Here is a 21,899-nt window from a genome sequence, read left to right as displayed (position 1 = left end):
ACTGACCTCACATTTCTTCTGCACATTTCTTCACCCTGAGAGGAATTTTACACATACCGTGTTTCCCTATTCTCCCTCCCTTTTTCTGTTTCACAGTCACAGTTGAGTTAAAAGACAGACGGACATACACATACAATCATATTCCACTTTCTCCATCCTTCCTTTGTTTATTAGTAAACCAAGGAACATTGGCCATATGGATAAGTGTATGAGGAAGACAATTAAATGAAAAGTCTGGAGGCTGTGTGTCAAGCTGTCACTTGCTGTGTAACCTGGGTCAGTCAGTTAATCTCCACAAGCCTCAGTTTCTTCATCCGTGCAATAGGAGTGATAATCTCTTGTCATACAGATTCAGGGATATCAAATACGCAAAGTTCCTGGCTCCGAATATAATGGAATGCTCAATAAATGACTGTTATTATCACATACTGAAACTATACATAAAGTCTCTGTCCTTCAAAGTGTCCAAGTTTACCAACAGAAATACTCCCAAAATAATTCATTTTTTTCCACATTCTCCTCCTATTAAACCTAAAGATGCCCTACACCACTCCTCCCTCCTGCCAAAACAAAAATTAACTTGAGTATAGGATAAACCATCTTATTCAAGCATGGTTTGTATGCTTTGTTTCATCAATTGCACTGTTTTCCATTATTGTTCCAAATTTTTGACATTTTGGTACTGTAAGTGAAGAAACATTCTGGGTGCAGCCTGGGGGGTTTAACCTTCATCACATGATTTTCATTACTGCTTCTGCTGCTTTCTGTGTTCCAAACCCATTTTGGGGAGAAAATCAGTAATTAGGAAACTATCTATGCTTTTTAAACTTCCCAACACCTACTGAAATAACCACCCACTCTTACCAGCTCAACTATGAAAATACAATGGGGAAAAATAATCATTTTTGAATTAAATCAGAAATGTTTTCCTCAAGTAAATAAGTAATTTCAGTGACTCTTGCTGTCCTACAGTTTGGGCACAATTTTTAAAGGAATTCTATAAAAATATAAGTATCTGAATTTTCTATTCCTGATAATTTAAACAAATTTAATTGAGATTTACAAAGTTAAGACAATTGTCAAAAATCTATTTTCTTGTTGATTTTATTTTTTTTTATTTTTGGGGGGAGGGGCCACGCCACATGGCATGCAGGATCTTAGTTCCCCCGATCTCAATCGAACCCATGCCCCCTGCAGTGGAAGGGCAGAGTCCTAACCACTGAACTGCCAGGGAACTCCTAATTTTCTTGCTGATTTTAAAATGATACTAATAGGAAAAAAGCAAAAAAGCAATTTTTCAAACTAATATTTAAAAGCATGACTAGAAATAATGATTTCAGTCTGCATATATGATTTCAACTTCTACTGAGGCAATGTTTGGGTTCTGTGTGAACATGCATGAACACTATCTGCAAGTGTGAATAGAAAAGAAAAAATCCTACAAGGGGTCTTCAATTATTATGAATTTGTGAGCTACACTAGCTCTTCAACTATGACAGTCTTATAAGTAAATATGAACGAGTGAAGTTCATAACTATGGTATTCAGTGTGGTCTCCATAACCAGAACCATGAACAGGCTGCAATATCTATTAAACCCAAGTGGCAGTGTGTTAATATCTCCATTACTACCCTGGCTTCTATAGCACAATGTATAAAATAACACCTTGCTTTAGTCAATATGAACTGGGCTATTTTCAGCTTTTAAAAAATGTATTCTTAGCATCGCGTTTCTAAGCATAAAAGATCTGAAAGTCTTATCTGTTCCTTTTCAAATTTAAGAGATAATGACAATTTAAAAAAATCACAACAGCCTAAAGTAATCCCAACCTCATCTTCTTTTCCCTGTTCATTGACTAAATCACTTATCAAATGTATACAAAGAATAGTTCAACTATGTGAAAACATTTAATGTATAAAGAAAAAAGCTGAAAAGGAACAAAAAGAACATCTTTAGTTAAGTTGTTGAGATTTAAGGAAGATATTTCTCTTTCATCTTAATTACAATTAACTTTAATAAACTGCTGCTTTTATTTTACCGAACTACAAAAAGATTTTTAAAGAGCCTAAATTATATCTTTTATGGTCAAGGAAAAGCAAATGACCAAAAAGTCTGCTAGAAAGTGAGATACTATGCACAGCAATACAGAGACTGCAAAATGTTGTTTCTGTCCAAAGCCAGATGTGAATCACCTACAAAAATACGATTCCAGTTAGAGTTATATTAATAATACATTCATCCATGACAAGAGCAAATGTACATTTTCACTTCTTTCTGGAGAAACTGAGGCAAACAGGATTTCCCAAATGTCTCCAACATAAATGAGTGGTGTCTGTCTGGTGATTCAGGAGGCCCTGGCACTGGGACTTACCCTTTTCCATTCCACGAAAATCTAAAAAAAACAGAGATCCTGTTTAAAACTTTAATACTTCTGAAAAACAGGATGAGGTTTCATAAGTTTGTTAGGAAGTCACCCTATTAAAAGCCACCAGTTTTTGACAAAATACTCAGGCTGATCTTGAAAAATATCCATGAAAAAAATATCCATGAAAATTCTGAAAGCATGAAGGGTAAAGAAGGGAGATTAGCTCTTTCACATATTAAGACATATTAGAAAGTTACAATCATTGAGTTTGATGGTGGTTCTTGAACAGAGATCAAAATGTTTTGTTTGGGGGCAGGCTGGGAGGGGGGCTGGACCACCCCTCCCACTCCTTAAACCAAAATAGTATCCATGTGGATGAAAGATGTAAAGATGTATCTTTTATTTTTTTTAAAAATGTCACCAATACTCAAAGAAAACTGGAAGTATAAATAAGAAACTAATACCTTCAAGGGGAGCGATCTAAAATGAAGATGTAACAATTTTGAATATCTACACACCAAAAGCATTGCAACCACATTTGTAAAGCAAAAGCTTCAGAAGATACTAGGAGAAACAGAAATTCTCTAATTGTATTAGATCTTTATTCATCTCCCAATCTACAGCAGAATAAATGGACAAAGAATATAGAAATAATGTAAAATAGGTCTAATGTACAAACCCATGTTTAACTCTGGACCCTGAAAATAAAGAATACACCTTCTTTTCACATGTTCACAATACAGTCACAAAATTACCATATACCATGCCACAAAAGGTATAGAATTAAATACATCTATTTGAAAATAACTATAAAACAGAGGTACAAAAGAGATAAGGTGATAATGAGCACAGGATCCTTGAAGCAACTCTATATAATCAAATAAAGCCGTGATGCATGCAGAGGATAAGAACTTTCAGTTCCTCTAGTAGTTTGCTGTGATCACATTTTTTTTTTAAGAAGCCACAGAATCCCTTGAGAAAAAGGTACTTAAAACCATCTGCTACTTCCTAAAATATCCGAAGTAGAACATTATTTTCTATTTCTATATATACTAAAAGAACACCACCTTCTACTATATTTTCATGTTTACTTATCTTCAATGAGAAGCTCATTCCCGGGCTTTGCTTAAACCTCTTAACATATATAAGTTATTTCTTCAAGATCAGAGATGGAGGCCATCTTTCACCCCACTCCCCATAACAGCCTTTCACATGTATAAAAAGATGCTTTGTAGATTAACCTTTTAAAATAGCCAGGCTTAAAAACCCTCCGCAACAGTCTAAATCTTCATTCCTTTATGACTGTCTTCACTGAGCTAGGACTTCTCTAATTCTATCACATCCTTTATTTGATGGCTTCCAAACTAAGGAAAATGTCCTCTCAAATTTCTTTCCCACATGTTTAACTTGTTTATATTTATGCACCAATTAAAGCAAACTTTTAGAAAACATAGTCTCTATTTTTAAAGTTCAAGTTACGTTGTTATGGAAGTCATTTTGCCTTCATGAAAATTAAAAAAAAAATTTTTTTAAATAGGGCTGAGTTTTGGTAGAATTCACAAAGACAATTAAAATTTTATTTTGAGAAACTGCCACATGATGGCTATTTCCTAAAACCATATTTACCCTGTTTAAAAATGCCATCCTTCCCACCAATATCACTTATTACATTCTGAAAGGACAATTAAATCTAACTTGTCATGATTTGCGTTTTCTCCATTTCAGGTTAACTTCCTCGAACGTCCTCATGGCGCACGTGAAAACAAGTTCCCCACACTCCCTTATTCTCCGCCCCGGCCCGGCTGGATTTTTGTCATAGTACCTAACACAGTCTGCCGTTGTGTTGCTGCCAGCTTGTTTGCTGGTTTTCTGTCTCCCTGTGGGGAGGGAGACCCCGGATCTGTCTGAAGAAGCTCAGAGCCCTGCACATGCTGCGGCTGGCTCTGAGCGAGCAGTGAGGCTCCATCGATACAGGATACAGAGAACCAATATTAAAAGCACTGTCCACGCATGTGAATTGGCCACAGGCATAAAGCTATTAATACTGATACGTAATCTTTAAGTAGGTAAAAATTAATACTCAGAAGCAGTGAATTCTGATAACATGTCATCCAAAGCAGAAGACACACTGGGCAGACTCATTCAAGGCAGCTGTGCAGTGGACAGTGAACCAGGGCCTCACAGCCTTTTTTTAAAAAACAGAATGGCAGTGGAGTGCTGAAAAGATGATCCGCTATCACTACCATCACACATGCACATACAGATAACTTCACAGCATTTCATGATGTTTGTAAAATAGATGTATCTTTTCCTGAAGGTTGGAGCACACCACCGACTGAGGGCACGTGGTCACCACCTTCCCCTGGCAGGACCCAAGTTTCAATGATAATTTCCAGAAGCTTCATTTAGATAACATATCTTTGCATGTGAGGCTGTAGTGAATGAAAACAGCTAATTTCTGCCTGAATGTTTTTATTATAAAGTGTATTGAAGTTAACAATTTCTAGGGCCATTTTGCAGTTATGAAATAAAGGAGTTATATTTAATAATATATTTGTGATATTTAAGTTGTGGGTTGGAAGTTTCTTTTGCGATTTTGACAACAGCATGCACTGATACTTTAAATTTGGTATTCTTTAAACATTCCTTGATAAGTTTCTTCATCAAAAAGCCCAATCAATTTTAAAAATACCAAAAGGGATTTTCTTTATAGGAAAAAAGAGTTGTGTTTTTAAGACATATATAAATTTAAAACATTTTCTAATAATCAAATGCAAAATTGATCACATCTCAGAACCACTACTTTCACAGCCCAGCTGACTGTGAGAATAGTACATAAGTCACAAGAAATTGAATGAATTATATCGGTTTAAACATGGGCTATGGGTGAGCATATATTTTAGAAAACAGTTTGGTGGTTTCTCAAAAGGTTAATAAGTACAAAACTGTCATAAGACCTAGCAATTCCACTCATAGTGTACCTAACCAAGAAAAAGAAAAACATAGTCTACACAAAGACCTGCATGCAAATGTTCATAGCAGCATTATTCAAATACCCCCCCAAAAGGCAAAACACTGGGAAAAAAGTCTATCTATCCAGACAACAGAATTAATTACTCAGCAATTAAAAGGACAGAGCTGGGCTTCCCTGGTGGTGCAGTGGTTGAGAGTCTGCCTGCCGATGCAGGGGACGCAGGTTCGTGCCACATGCTGCGGAGCAGCTGGGCCCGTGAGCCATGGCTGCTGAGCCTGCGCGTCCGGAGGCTGTGCTCCGCAACGGGAGAGGCCACAACAGTGAGAGGCCCGCGTACCGCAAAAAAAAAAAAAAAAGAGCTACTGACACATGCTATGCCACAGATGAACTTCAAAAAATTATGTGAGTGAAAAAAGCCAGATGCAAGAAACTACAAGATTCCGTGTACGTGAGACACCCACAAAAGGCAAATTTACACCCAAAATGTAGATTAATGGTTGGATGGGGCAATGAGGGATCTTACTGGGAGGATAAAATGTTCTAAAATTGATTAATGGTGATGTTTGCATCAGTAAAGTAACTAAAAATCACTGAACTGTATACCTGAAATGGTCAACTTTTAAAATATGTAAAATATACCTCAAAGTTGTAAAGAAAACGAAAAAAGAAAACAAAACAAACAAAAACAGCTGGGCTGGGAAGAAGAGTAAAGTGACAACATGGGAGAGAAAAGATCTGGTGAACGTGCCCCACCCCCTTTGCAAAAAGAAAAAAAAAAAGTAATTTACCAAGCTACCAAAAGACCAAAAGTGGTGAAGCTTCTACTTTGCTCTTTAAAATAATGGATAATACTAATACCTTAGGGGTTTCACCACAGAATTACGGGTGAAGTCAGATAGAAACCAAGTTTTATTCTAGGCTTATCATGAGAACTGTCAAGATTTTTAAAGCCTACAAATTAAACTCACATGAAGTAAATCTAATGATTTTCACTTTATCCTTAGAAAAATATGACTGTTAAAATGAGAAAAATACAAAGATGTTTGTAAGAAAAGGCCCTGTCATGAGGGTTAAAACAAAACCCCTAGACAATCAGCAATATGGTAGAAATGATCATATTCAATCTTTTATAACTTCCCATCTAGGGCTTTTTGCCTTCTGGGCATAGTTCCAATTTAAAAACAAAAACTAAGTTTAATTGGTTTACTCTGAATTTTACTAAAACCAAGTGACACAGACCACTGTTTATTCTTCCCAACATCTTCAGGTAGCAGAACTCCATTTTGAAACAAATGTAACATACTGGGTTTCATTCTACCCTTTTACTATCCTAATGTTAGTAAATGTTGCTGCCTGATTTTCTCCATCTGGTACAAAGTTTATATTTACACAGATTTTCTTTTTTTCTTAATGGAGAGCTAGCATAAGTATGGTTGAACTCTAAGAGGGAACTGAGTGGGAAAGGGAGATACACAGCTTATAAAAGATTAACAAAAAAACATAATTCCTAGAAGTGTAAATGCTAGGTCAAAGTTACTTGAAAAAAACATAAAACAAGAGCTTTAGCTATTGTTTTACTGTCTAGAACTTTGAACCAATATGTTTTTAACCAAAAAAAAAAAAAACTTACATAAAACGTCCTATTAACTCAGTAAGAGGTTATTTTCCTTTAAAGAAAAAAATTAAAATCATGGACTCAAATTTTTATTAGCATTTTGGCAGCTTAAGTTACCAACTGACTAGGTAGACCACCTTACTTAGAAATGTAAATGTCTAAGATAAAATATTAGTTTGTCAATCATGAGACAAAAATATGTAATTTCTGTAAAGCTGGAAAAGAAACAAGTTTCATACTTTTATACAAAATAATGGGAACTGGTTAATTTTTAAAATACCACTTTCCATAAATTTTAAAAATACCATTTTCCATAAATTCACATCCAGAGCAAATCAGGTACACCTGTATTTTTAAAGCAAAGAGAATGGGGAGAGGGAGAGAAGCCATTTAACAAGTTATCCAGATGCACGTTACCCACGATGAAAGTCACATGACAGTCTCAGCTCTATCACCACCACAAAAACATATGCCCCAAATCAAAATTTAATTACACTGCACAACAGAGTTTGTGAATTGTGCTTCATATTTTATCAACTGCTCTGCTTTTGACAGGACAGTTTCCTGAAGGAAAGTTCCAAGAATTGAAAAGTTACAACACCCACATACCAGAAAGTGTTTCCTGAATTTTGTTACAGGAACTGACTTCTGCTATAATTTTAACATTTACTTCCCATAGGAGCCCCATTTTAAAATTTTTGTTGCATATTATTTGTTCAATGACAGTACACCTAGACAATGCTCTTCTTTAAAAGAAAGGAAAAAAACCCCAAACTTTTATTTCAGTTTCAAAAGTTTGGATATAATTGACCAATTCACAGTTATAATTTTTCTCTAGGAACAAAAACAACTGCCACCTGGGACTTCCCTGGTGGCGCAGTGGTTGGCAGTCCTCCTGCCAGTGCAGGGGACACGGGTTCAAGCCCTAGTCTGGGAAGATCCCACATGCCACAGAGCAACTGAGCCAGCGTGCTGCAACTGCTGGGCCTGCATGCCACAGCTACTGAGGCCCAGGAGCCTAAGAGCCCGTGCTCCGAAACAAGAGAAGCCACCGCAACGAGAAGCCCAACGGCCCCCGCTTGCAGCAACTTAGAGAAGGCCTGTGCGCAGCAACGAAGACCCAATGCAGCCAAAATTAAATAAATAAAAATTAAAAACAAAACAAAACAAAACAACTGCCACCCGATGAATGGGGGATAGGGGCGGGGGGGATGTTGAAGAGTGAGTTAGTAGTTTTGGGAGGGAGACCAGAGCGGATAGAAAAGGGTAAATTAAGTATCCAGGTCCTTAAGAAACAATTTTTGGGAAAGTGCTGCTGGATCAAACATTGCACATTACTTCTTGGTACCTTCCTTTTCCTTTTATTTTTTAAATATAGGTGCATTTGGACATTTCAACTAATAGAGTTTATAATAAGTACATAAATTTATAGAGGTAGATATCTACCTTCTGTACCAACCTCTTGTCTATTTCAATGGGGGGTGTGTGTATATATGAATATATATTAAATCAAAATGTAACTGCATTACACGACATAGTTTATATGATACTGTATCTCCCTCACACACACCCCATTTCACAAAGTGTGGTAGGTGGGCCTCTGGCCTCAGACCCAGCAGGGCTCCACCCAAGCTCCACCCTGGACCTGCCTAAAAGGAATCTCTGGGGGGAGGGGAGAGCAGAATCTGCATGTTAAGAAGCACTCATGTTGTTTCTTGTGTCTAATCCAGTTTGAGAACTTTGAGCTTAATATAAACACACTGCCCCTAAAATATTCCTTCACTTTTATTTGTTTAATTGCCAATCGAGCTGTAAGCAATACTGAAAAGAAAGGCAAGATCCTTTTGGGTAAAATAAAGGCGAACCAGTGACTCAGGAGTCACATCCTTAACTCTCCCCAGCCCACCCAAACAAAGGATCATGTGGCCCGCAGGTCTCCAAGCATTCATCATCACATGAGCCACTGTGGAGGAAGAACAATCCTTGGTACTTTTAGAATGTGGTCGAACTATGGGTGCCCTCTGGAAATACAATACCTAATACCAAAATAAAGACAATTTAGCTGTCAATAGAAATACAATATATTTCTCCCTTCTGTTTGCTTCAGCTCCTTTTGACAAGACGTGACTATTGGGATTTCCTCTTAATATATTAAATCTGACATCAAATTACTGCTTTAAGAACCTGATAGGAGTCCAATCTGGTTAAATTAAAAACGAAGCCAATAAACCAATGCAAGAAAACAACAGACGTTCACCATTGAAAAAGGCTTTCAGGATATTAAGTCTGCTGGCTTTGTGGCCATCAGGTTAAGCTTTAACTCACTGCGGATAGATAGGAAAAGGGAAAAGTTTGCACAGGAGCAGGATTCTCAACACTGATCACTGCCAAGACACAAAAAGTCAGCACTGGGATGTTTATTAAAGTTAATTTTTACTTTTGGGTCTCCAAGGGCATTAACACCAAAAGTTATAAATCTTATTCTCCCCCCCCCCCCCCCACCAGAGGCCTAAAGCTGAACTTCATCTGGTACATATATATTTGAGCAAGACATTACTTTGCATTCTAGTTGCTGTATTATTTTGAGCAAATGAATACAGGTTATGTTCATATTAAAATGCATGAAGAACAATCAGAAGCAGAGCTAAAATACTACAACTTTAGCTTTCAATTTTTTTCTAACTTAAGTAAAAAGGACAGGTAATCATTTAAGCTGTAAAAGTTATGCACCCACCCCATATCAATAAAATGTAACTGAACCACAACAAAGAGATTATGATACCCAAGCTTGCTATGTTTGTACTTCTGAGCCAAGAAACATTGTCCTAAAGGTGCAGGCTGTATTTCCAAGTAGTACAGAAGTAAAGTCAGAATACACTGTCACCTGTAGTCCTTCTCACCACATCTCACATACAGGACTTGCCCTTTCAGAAGACAGATTTTGGAATGTTTATTTTCCTATCTTGGAAAGCAAACAAAATAGAGAAATTTGCTAACAGAAAACTAAGTTTATATATTAGAAGCAATCAAGTTGTATGTTATACCTCAAAGCTGTAATGAAGCAAACCAGCTTTATAATTCCTCCATTTTACAGCTATTAAGTAATACATAGATTTGGATGCTCAAAACAAATAAGTGACAGTGCCCAGATGAGAGAGATTTCTCTCTTATCCATGATTAAGATAATTAGCATATTTGACATTTAAGTTGCTTAGGTGTAGCATTCACTAAATTCCATTTTCAAAACAGTATAGAACCAGCTATTGAATACTTTTTCATGGTATAGTATAGAATCCCCTAACTCTCTTGAGAGACCACTTGTGTTAATTTTTTTTATTTTTTTTGCCAAAGAAGATCCCCATAAACCAGCTGAATGAAAAAAATGGCTCAATCCTCCTTCCATTTTCATCATGGAAGAACCTCTAGTCTGAGTCAGGAAGCTCAGCGGGGCTCTCAGGATGAACTAGAAGGAAATCATTTAAGAAACCTCTTCTGTCAAGGACACAGTTTACAATGGTGTCTTAAGGGAAAAAATGAAGACATTCACTGGGTCAAAATACTGCATAAATTATTTCCCTCTTGAAATCACTTCCTTGAACTGCACTTTCCAAAACATCAAGCATTCTTCTTTGATATTTGCTCATATTAAATCAGAGCTTTTTTGCTTTCATGAATTTTCTTCCAAGGTAATCTTTACAAAGCTCATAAACTGGGGGTGGGGACAGAGGACGGAGCAAAACTGGTTCCATACCAGTTTAAGAGCATTGCTTTTTGCCGTGGAAAATTTCCCCCACCAGAGTAAGAGATCCACCAAAAACCGGCTTCATAATAATCTTGGGAACAATCTAACTTTCCTCTATTATTTTTTTTTAAACATCATTAACTTTAGTCAAATTCAAACAAACAAACAAAAACCTGTGGGAGAGTTACCTAAACTTAATTTCCTTCTGCAGTTTGTGTGAAAGAGCTTTTGAGACGTGCTCAGCCACCAGAAGCTACTCTTCTAAAGAAGCAAGTTCAACTCCCCCAACTCTCATTCATGCACCCTCCCCCTGCTACACACACACACACCCTGGGGGGAGGTGGGCCAGGGCTTCTCCAGTAGCACAAGGTGCATTTAAAACCGGTTAATCCCTGACGGTAGTTGAAGAGATGTAGGTATTCCTTTCTAAAATTCAGGGATTGCTTCAATGAAGGGGTTAGCAGAGATGGAGAACCAAAGCCCTCCTTTCTCTTTTATCCATCCACACTCCTCAATATAAGGCAAGCTAATCCTCATAGAAAAGGACAGATCTACAAACTGATGGGATTCCATGCCCACCCCTACCCATCATAGGTTTACCAGTCCTCAAAAGAGGGTGTGCCAGGCTGTATACTCCTATAAAAGCACCGTCTCCAAGTGCTTTAGATCAGAATTTGGAAACTAAAGCCATGAACTATAACTATTTCACCTTAAAGCAAGGAAGCCTAGTCAATGTATCTGTTGTGCTTATAGATTCCAAAGGAAGCACACACTGATCTGAGAGGGGAGGCATAGAATATGCCCTGCTTTAACTGATGTTGCACTTCTAAATGACGGCCTTTCTCCACAATTCTGAAAAGGCAAAGCAGATATTTAATGTTCTCAAAATACTGACCCAAAATCTAATTTTTATAACTTAGGGAATTGACCTTTCATTCAATAAATGTCTTCCATATCTAGCAGAAGAAATCAACCACAAAGCAAAACAAAATAATCAATTTCCTACTTTTAGGTTTTAAAATGGAGAGGAATATGCAACCTCAATTTATGGAAATTCACAAGCCTAGAGATTTAAGCAGTCCCTCCCTCATTCAAAGTACTTCTAGCCTATGCAAGGAATACTAAAAATGTGAGACAATGTCTTAAGGAGCTGACTAGAGAGAAGAAATACACATGAAAAATTAGTCATGCACCATCCATCAACATCAAGTGAAGACTATTACCTTATAACAATAACAAATAATAAGAGAATAGTGCCATGGTCAGCTCATTTATTCACCATCAGTGCTACAAAATTCAGTTTCGTCTAAGTTTCCATCTATCTCTTCTACTCAAAAACAAACAAAAAAATCCTACCACCTAATTATTTAAACAGTGCACAATGGTTAGAACTGAGCTATAAATGCTATGAATATTCAGATCCAATGAGTCCAAGAATCTAAATTGTTTCAAAAGCAAACAGATGCTGACACATGGGCAAGATTTTACTACCCCAGATTATACATCACAGAGGATGGCTGCGTTTCTCTTAGCACTACTCAGGCAGAGTGGCCCAGCTTTGGGGTTTCCTGAAATCCAAAAATACCTGCAATTTTCTCCATATATTCTCTCTGGGGATCTCAAAGATTACCTATTCTCCCACAAACACAATGTCTAAGTGAGTTTGGACCACATTCCAGCTATAAGTGAAAAAATGCACATTTACCACTTGAGAGATATACTCTCATGATGCAGACTAAGAAAATAGCAAGACAGCATGGCCTTGGGGACTTCCCTGGCAGTTCACTCATTAAGACTCTGCACTTCCAATGCAGGGGGCGCAGGTTCAATCCCTGGTCGGGGAGCTAAGTTCCCAGGTGCCATGCAGTGAGGCCAAAAAATTTTAAAAAAAAAGACATCGTGGCTTTGTTCCTAGTTCAAGGGCACATCTGAAGGCCAGGCAGAAAAGCAGAATATGCACAGTCCTCCTATTTCAATTACTAGCAAATTGAACTACCATACTGATAACTCGGATTTTTACATCTTGTAGCAAAGTACTTTTAGCAGAAATTGCTTTTTGCGCATTTAGACTGAGGCGTTGCAGCTCCCTTTCAACACCTCATCTCAGCATTAAAGAGGCAGCCTGGAAGTAAGGAAATGCTGCAGGGCAGCTCAGAAGTCAGGCAGGCACTGCTCTACCTGCGTGACCTCAAGCAAGAAACAGAATGGCTGAGCCTCAGTTTCCTGAACAAATGTGAAAAAATACAAGTACTTACCTATTTAAGCAACTGAGAAGAGTCAAAGAGGTAATCCAATTACAGTTGCTGTGCCTGGCACACAGCAGTGTCCAATTTAGCTATTACCTCATTTTATTCTTAATTAATTTAAGGGTTCAGACACTGAAATCACTCACATCTGAGTTCAAATCCCAGCTTTCTATTATTGAGCTCTGTTAGATACCATTTAATTTCTTAGATCACAGCGTCTTAATCTAAGGTTTTGATGCCATGGACCCTTTTGGCAGTTAAATTTCAGTCAAGGTTAGCATAAATAAAGATGCAACTTTTGTTTGTCATCCAAGTTTTCCTACTACATGGCCTCAAGTTAAGAACCTCTCTCTTAGAACAGCCAATAAAATGGGGGCAGGGGATAAACCACTGAGTCTAGAGGATTAAATATACAAAGCACATAGAGGTGCTCTATATAGTGAAGTTCTTTTTCTTCCTAGAAACTTCTATCTCTTAGGAAAAAATTTCAAAGTCTCATCAAGCCCAAACTTTAAGCTTAAAGCATCTATTTCTTTGAGTGACCTATTTGGGTCTTCAGACCTGAAATGTGTTTAGCCTTGTAAGAGTTCCCCCAAATCACTATATTACATCAAAAAGCAACTTGAGGAGCTCTCATTAATTTAAATGCGACACCAAAGTACTTTCCAGTAAAACTGAAAGTTTAAAAAGAATGTATATCTAAATTGTAGGCTTCCTTTAGCACCAACTGCTGTCACAACTAAAATGAAATCATACACAACAGTTTGAATTTCATAAAAATCACTAATGCCTTGTCATCACTCTTAAAGCCTCATTACAAAAAAAGTAACAAACCATGGAAAGTCAGGGCTGGAGGTTCTTACAATAGCGTTCCTCTGACAGCAACTGCAGTTCATTATCCTCTCCCCTTCACCAACCCCGATACATTCCTGGTCTTTGCCTACTCAGCAGATTCACGCAAGCTGTGCCGTTTTATGTGCAATCGTACATTCTGGCAGTAAAATTTCCAGTCACTTACCAGGCAAATTCTCAACCACCTCCCCCAAGGCGAACTGTTTCACATTAATCGATTTCTAAAATTCTGCTCAAGGCATTAGCGGAGAGAGGAAAAAAAAATCAGGAGAACCAGAAGGAGGTGCACAAAGAAACTAAAGGACAATTTGGGCAAAGGCAGACAAGTTAAATCAACTTTATTTTTCTGAAAATAATTATTTTTGGAAGAGAAGAGAAATTTAACTTTAATCTTAACTTTAACTCAACCCCCTCCTCTCTGCAGAAATTGTCTAGTATGTTCTCCAAACTGTTTTTTATCTGACATAAATAAAGAACCACAGCATCAGGAATGATGAGAAAGCAATGACAAAGCTGCTTCCTGCTCGTCCTCTTCGCAGCACCCCGACCCTTCCCTTGCAACCTTCAATTCTCCTAGCCACTAACATATTTTAAAAGTTTCTCTCGGTGCCTGCCTTACCTTGACTGGGCTGCCATAATTCAGTTTATAGAGCTCAAGGTCTCCTGTCCATCAGAGCCTTCAACCCGCGGCCCTTCTGCCAGCGCCGCGCTCACCATTTGCCGGGGCCGGGCGGGGACGATTCCCCAGCGCGACTACCCGATTTTACCGGACTACCTGCTCCCGAGCCCGGGCGTCCTCAGCGCAGCCTCGGGCTCCGAGCGTATTGGCTCGCGCTAATCCTGATGGACATCCGGGCACTGGGGCCTCTGCAGGCAAACTACACTCTGGACTGGCCCGGGGAGCTTCGCGTCTGAATTCAGACCGAGTGAGATCCCTCCGGGCGATTCCGGAGAAGGGAAACCGAAGGGCTCCCTTCGCGCAAAGCCCACCAACGCACAGCTTTCGCCAAGCAGCACTAGAACTCCGGCCCGCGTCAGAAGGTAAAGGAAATCGTCCTTCGGCTCTGTTAAAGTTGTCCGAGTTCGCCTGGACACCCCCTTCAACAAAGTTCTGGTGGTACGGTCCGCCTCCTTAAAAGGGCACGGCGCTCCACCGGCCCAGCCCGAGGCTGCGCCGGGCGGGGGCGCAGAGCCCGAGCGCCGACGCAGCCCAGCTGGCTCGACCGCGGCGCGGCCCCGCCTGCAGGCTCCTGGCTACCGCTCTCTTGTCAGGTTTTAACAATGTACAAACACACACTGCCGGAACACGCAGTACCCGGGCGGTCAGAACTCCAGCCCCAATTTGAATATTTGTTGAATACTGGGTCCCAAGAGGCTGAAGTGAACAAGGAATAAAACCACAGCAGTAAAACACGTTCGCTACGTTTGATCGTGCCAATGCTTGCAGTCAGGAAATGTGCAACTAACGCACACTTGTTTGACTTTGTTAGCTTTCAGTTTTGATTTCGTTACATTGAAACAAATATGTACAAAGCGCCGTCTTTTTAAAAAAAAAACGCCCTTTCTTTTATTGGACAACATTCAGATTAAAAGGAAACAGCAACTCAGATGGTACTTGAAGAAGTAATTAAGGAACTGACAAATTTTTAGAAAATGACTGAGGATGCAAGCCAACAATATATTAAACACTGTAAGTACAAACGAAACCGTGTCCTACTAAGGGGGCCAGGGAAGGCATTTAAATTTAAACTGTGCCTAAAGCTAAGCAGGGAAAAACGTCGTTGAGGTTGGGCTTCAGCGTCTCATGCGGACCAGCAGCACACTGTAGGAGCTGCAAGCTCTAAATGGAGTGAATGCCGGCCCCGTGGACTCCCCATTCTACCTAGAATCATGACAGTGACACCATCTCACAAAGAGATACTCCACACTGTACTGCTAAGGAGCCATGGATAGACATGTTGACATCTGCACAAAAACTGCAAAGCTGAGAGGTGGGGGCTGGCGGGTGGAAGGCCCAAAGCATCTCTATGGTGGGTCTCAAAGTGTGATTCGTGGTCTCCTGGGAGTCCCCAGGACCTTCTCAGAGGTCAAGCTATTTTTAGAATAACACAAAGACATTATTTGTCTTTTTCACTGTGCTGACATTTGCACTGATGGTGCAAAAGCAATTGTGGGGAAACTGCTGGCACCTTAGCACTAATCAAGGCAGTGGCTCTTCACTCATTAGCAGTTTAAAAAAGAAAAAAAGGTCAGTTTTCTTTACACATGTCCTTAACGAAGCGAGCAGTAAGAATTACTACTTTTCTTAAATCTTGACCCTTGAGTACAGGTCATTTTAATGTTCTTTGTGACAAAATGGGAAGTCCACATGAAGCACTCTGCTGCTGCAGAGTGAAGTACAGTGGTTGTCTTGAAGAAAAGCACTTGTATAATTGAGTTGCAAGCTGAAATAGCTGTTTTTTTCATGGACTACCATTTCTAAAGAAATGGTAGTCCATGAAAAAAATTGAAAGAACAAGTGAGGAACAATTGACGAACTGTGGTTATTCTGACTTGGGTATTTGGTAATCATTTTCTCAAAAATGAACAAAGTGAGTCTGTTTCTTCAAGGAAAACAACTGACAGTATTTATTGCCAATGATAAAATTTGAGTTTTCAAGCATTTTGGAAAATGACATCTGCCACTGCGAGCCTGTCAGCTTCCCAATACTTAAAGACTTTCCCGATGAGGTAAGGACAGTAATGAATGTGGTTTTAGAAGACCTGTGTACGGACTTCCCTGGTGGCACAGTGGTTAAGAATCTGCCTGCCAAGGCAGGGGACACGGGTTCGAGCCCTGGTCCACAAAGATCAGACATGCCACGGAGCAACTAAGCCCGTGCGCCGCAACTACTGAGCCTGCACTCTAAAGCCCGCGAGCAACAACTACTGAGCCCACGCTCTAGAGCCCGTGAGCCACAACTACTGACTAAGCCTGTGAGCCACAACTACTGAAGCCCACACGCCTAGACCCTGTGCTCCGCAACAAGAGACGCCACCACAGTGAGAAGCCAGCACACCACAACAGAGCAGCCCCTGCTCGCCACAACTAGAAAAAGCCCATGCAGAGCAACGAAGACCCAATGCAACCAAAACTAAATTAATTAATTAAATTTTAAAAAAAGAAGACCTGCGTAACTCAGTGACCACAATTTTCTAAACAGTACAAAATTGTGGGGCATCCCTGGTGGCGCAGTGGTTAAGAATCCGCCTGCCAGTGCAGGGGACACGTGATTGAGCTGTGGTCTGAGAAGATTCCACATGCCGCGGAGCAACTAAGCCCGTGCGCCACAACTACCAAGCCTGCGCTCTAGAGCCCATGAGCCACAACTACTGAGCCCACATGCCACAACTACTGAAGCCCGCACACCTAGAGCCCATGCTCCACAACAAGAGAAGCCACCACAATGAGAAGCCTGTGCGCCACAATGAAAGAGTAGCCCCTGCGTACCACAACTACAGAAAGCCCACGCACAGCAACAAAGACCCAACACAGCCATAAATAAATTAATTAAATAAATTTTTTTAAAATCGTGCACGGGTAAAAGATCCATTGAAAGTGCAGGACAGACCAATGGATTTTAATATATCAAAAAAAAGTTCAATGATATGATTTCAAATTCCACATTGCAACTAACCTTTAAGAAACTATGACTTGTAGAGTTTTGATATAATATCAAAAAAGGTATTAAAATACTCCTCCATTTTCTGTGAGGCTGCATCTTCTTCATATATTTCAACCAAAATAACATTGCAACAGATTGAACACAGAAGCAGATGAGAATCTGGCTGTCTTCTTTAGTTTGGACAGTAAAGAGATTTGCATAAATGTAAAATAATGCCACTCCTCTTACTAAATTTTTTATTTTGGAAATAGTTTTTTTTTCCAAATAAAAATATTATTTAAGTTAACAGGTAATGGGTTTATTATTTTAAAGAATTTAATATTTTAAATATCTCAATTTTAATTTTTAATACAGCAAGTGTCAATAGATAAAACACACACATACAAAAACTCTTTGGGGTTTTTAATAATTTGAGGGTGCAAACTTATTCCATGTCATTTGTTGATACTTCCATGTCTCCTCCAGCTCTCCACAATCATCATGGCTTCTCTTATATTAAAAGTAATATTATTATATTATAGCTATTCCTGTGTAGAATCTTAGCACCAAGATCAGCTTTGGTAAAATATCAAATCACCTGTGTCATGTGTTAAAACCACAGACTCCAGAACTCGTGAATCAAAATCTTTGTAGGGAGAGGTCTCAGGGATATGCACTTCAACAAATTCTCTAGCTAATACTTGTCTGCTTACATGTGAGAACGACTTGCTTAGATCACGCATACTTAAAAGATAAAAGTGAGCTCTTTGATTCAGTATTGGTTTATAATCCCTCAGTCATTTTAAGTGTCATGGTTGGACAGCATTTATTTTCATTCATAAGAAATCTCTATCAGACAATAAAATACCACTGCACACGTGTATTCTTTTGCAGTAGAAGAATGACAAACCTTGAAGGAAACAAAGCATAAATTTAGGCAAAAGTCTACTCTCCAAAATTTTTTTTTTTTTTTTTTTTTTTGCGGTACGCGGGCCTCTCACTGTTGTGGCCTCTCCCGTTGAGGAGCACAGGCTCCGGATGCGCAGGCTCAGCGGCCATGGCTCACGGGCCCAGCCGCTCTGCGGCATGTGGGATCTTCCCGGACCAGGGCACGAACCCGTGTCCCCTGCATCGGCAGGAGGACTCTCAACCACTGCGCCACCAGGGAAGCCCCCCAAAATTTTTTGCTTGCCATTTTCCCCCATCTTTCTCTTGTTCTAAATACCAACTATGATATTTATCCTTTAAATTGATATCAGACATATAAGTAAGCAGAAACAATATTGCATAATAGCATTTACTCACAAAATTTCCATTTATCACTGGCTAGAAATATAACATCACTTATATTAAAATTACATTTTTCCCCTGTGAACTGTGTTAATTGTGCTGTTCCACTGAAGATGAGGAAATGAAAGAATACCCCAAATATTTACACACACGGAAATATGAAATCAACAGCACATTGGGATTACACCTGAGATTCCCAGGGCTCTCAAGATCATTTGTAACATAAATTAGTGAGAGTAATTTGAAACAGATGTGGGATTACACTCGATTTGTAATAGATCTAACAATACTAGAGGAAAGTGCAGGAGAAATTATTCTGGAATTGGATACTCCATGTGGCTGAAGAAGTTCAGCAATACACACGTGGGTGTTATTATCTCCATGTGTTTTGAAAACACCATTGTACCCAACCCACAGTCTTGTTCTGCAGTGAAACTGAACAAAAGACATTCTTAACCTTTTGGGGGCCCAGAATTCTTTGCCTTACTGTTGAGATTCGAGGATACAGACCTATGCACATGACATCTGCTATACTTTGATGTTCATGATCCCCCTGCAGCTCACCTAAGGAGGACCTGAGGCTCTGTAGACTTCAGGTGATAAATCCCTGGGCCCTAAGGTGCACTCAAACTGGACCAGCTAATGGACCCAATTTACCTTACAAATAATGGGTACGATCACCTGTCAATCTTCACTGCCCCTTTAAAATGTTAGGACTGTCTTAGTAATTGCCCAGTACAGTGAAGTTTTGTGGGGTTTTTTTTTTTTGGCCCTGCCACACAGCTTGTGGGATCTTAAGACTGAACCTAGCGAAAGCACAGAGTCCTAACCCCTGGACTGCCAGGGAATTCCCTACAGTGAAGAATTTCTAATGAAAATAATGGAAAGAGGGAATACCCTTCTAGCTGCTAGATGGGATTCTGCCCTATTCATGAATTGCCTAATAAAGCCAATTCAAAATAAGTCTTAAAAAATAAAAATAAATGAATGGAAAGATGTTACATGACAGCAAAATATCATCTATATATCAAAATAACAAGTTTCTCAGTATGGTGAGAATATGCTAATCAGTGCTACATTTCCAGAATTCACCAAGCCTACAGTGACCAAGTATGCTAACAACAAAAAAGTAAGGTACACAATTTAATAAACAGGGCAGAATTTATAAGGTGAGTGGGACAGACTGTTTTACTACCAGAAATGGGTTCTTGAATCACAAGAGTGCCTTTTTATTAGCTCTTTAAATTAATGAGCTTTATAAATGACACTTGCACACATGTAGTGGCAACAACAGATGGCATATATAACAATATCTTAAGTACAATCACAAATGTGCCCTACATATTGTTATCCAAGAGTGAAAACAGAATCATCTTTCAAGTGTTCCATCATTTATTTGGCAAAATATAAACAGGCATATGTTTTAAAAGGTATGTTTATATATATTTTTTTAATTTAGGAGATAGAAGGCAAAATCTACCATACTTTAAATTTAATAAAAAAAAACTTTTTGAAACAAGTTGCCTTAATCAGAACTGTTAAATATTCATTCAATGTATGCATTTGGTCCACAATAGTCATTCAATGATACTACTCTTTAATGGCATTTTTGATCTAAAAGTTACGTTGGTCAAATCTAAGAATTTTTACTTCATTTCAGTGGGATGCTGTTTAATGAGGACACTGCAAAAATCACTTCACCAAAAGAAGGGTGCTCAAGGTGCCACTGGACAGTCACAAATAAATCAGACACAGGAAAAGGGAGGGGAGACAAAGGAGGAGAAAAAAGATGAGCCATCTCCGGTGGGCAGAGATAGCAGGGAAAACTGGATAAGCATCGCTGGAAATTAACTAGCTCCCCCTTCAGCTATGACCTCAACACAAAACAGTCCTCCCCTTGCTGGTCCTGAGAAAGTCCTCTTCTTCCCCAGCTTTACGCCACACTTTTCAGGTCCTCTACCATGATCTTCAAATCAGGTGTATGTGGAAGTCCTCAAGAAGGATGAGGGCAGAGGTTTGAAGCAAATGTATTTCCTGGTTCTTCATTCCCAAATGCCCTCTTTCCTGAAACGAGGGTTCAGGCTTTCCTCCCACTTCCGCTTGCCTTTCCCTACTTGATCAAGAAAAGTAGGCCTCTCACCCATTCCAAATCACTCTTCTAAGTGTACATTGCTCCAGGGTGCAAATATGTCTGAAGCCCCAGAGGAACAGTTCTTTGTAGGAGGACAGTCCCTGAGCTCAAATCAGGAAAAACTCATGGGTGGCTCCTCATCTGACATATCCAGGTAACCAACCTGGAGCAAGGCCCTGCCTTACCAATCCAGCTATATATCAGAATTATGAAATGAGATGGAAATTTTCTCTGATACAATTCAGCTGATAGGTTTGAGACTAAAGACTTCCAGTTTTTCAACATTCTTTTGGAGGGGACACAAGCAAAAATGTTTAAAGACTACTGCCCAATATCACCTCTTCCTTCACTGAAATGTCTTTTTCTCTACTCCTGGTCTACACTTTTCCTATCTTTTTCTGTTTGTACATAGATAAAACATTCTTCCTTCCCCGCCCCAATACCCCTGCCCATCCATACCAGTTGACTTATTTATTCTCAGCCTACAAACAAGCTCAAGTTTCCCCAACCCCCAACCCCACCCCAACATGTAACTGAGCAGGACCCTATGGGGTCTTCCTGGGACAGACCCCTCCCCCATATCTTCTGCTTTAGCTCCTCTCTGAATTACCTAAATAACAGTATCTGATGCACATTTCCTGAGTTGTTTTTCAGATGCTAAAACCACCACCAAACAAAGAAATTAACTACTTGATGATCCGGAGCACATACCCCCCAGACCTACCGGTGCCTAAGGATTGATAATGTTAACTCCTATGACACCACCTTGTCACCCCACCATAAACAAATCAGAGAACAGTGCACAAGCTGATCACTTACCCTGGGACGCCCCGCCCTCACCTGGCATTTAAAAATGCTTTGCCGACACCCTTTGGGGAGTGTGGGTTTTGTTTCTTTGTTTGTTTGAGCATGAGCCACCTATTCTCCTTGCTTGGCCCTGCAATAAACCTTTCTCTGCCCCAAACTCCCACATTTTGGTTTGTTTGGCCTCACTGTGAATTGGGCATATGAACTTTCGTTTGGTAACACACACTTTAAAAA

At 39.4% G+C, this 21,899-nt stretch overlaps 1 protein-coding gene across 8 annotated transcripts in view; it reads right to left on the bottom strand.

The window, feature by feature from the left end:
- Positions 1 to 21,899, bottom strand: part of AFF1 (ALF transcription elongation factor 1) — a 206,793-nt gene that overhangs the window by 111,400 nt on the left and 73,494 nt on the right. For 2 of the 8 annotated variants that reach the window (XM_019926695.3, XM_019926696.3), the window contains exon 1: positions 14,413 to 14,877. The exons of the other annotated variants lie outside the window; for them this stretch is intronic. In XM_019926695.3, coding sequence (XP_019782254.1) covers positions 14,413 to 14,429 — 17 coding nt within the window. In that variant the 5' untranslated portion in view covers positions 14,430 to 14,877. Of the gene's footprint in view, positions 1 to 14,412; positions 14,878 to 21,899 lie in introns of those variants that run through there. 8 annotated transcript variants of the gene reach the window in all.

The sequence above is a fragment of the Tursiops truncatus genome, chromosome 5 (assembly GCF_011762595.2).
Source record: "Tursiops truncatus isolate mTurTru1 chromosome 5, mTurTru1.mat.Y, whole genome shotgun sequence".
Taxonomy (NCBI): Eukaryota; Metazoa; Chordata; class Mammalia; order Artiodactyla; family Delphinidae; genus Tursiops; species Tursiops truncatus.
This window is presented reverse-complemented; position numbering and strand designations above follow the sequence as displayed.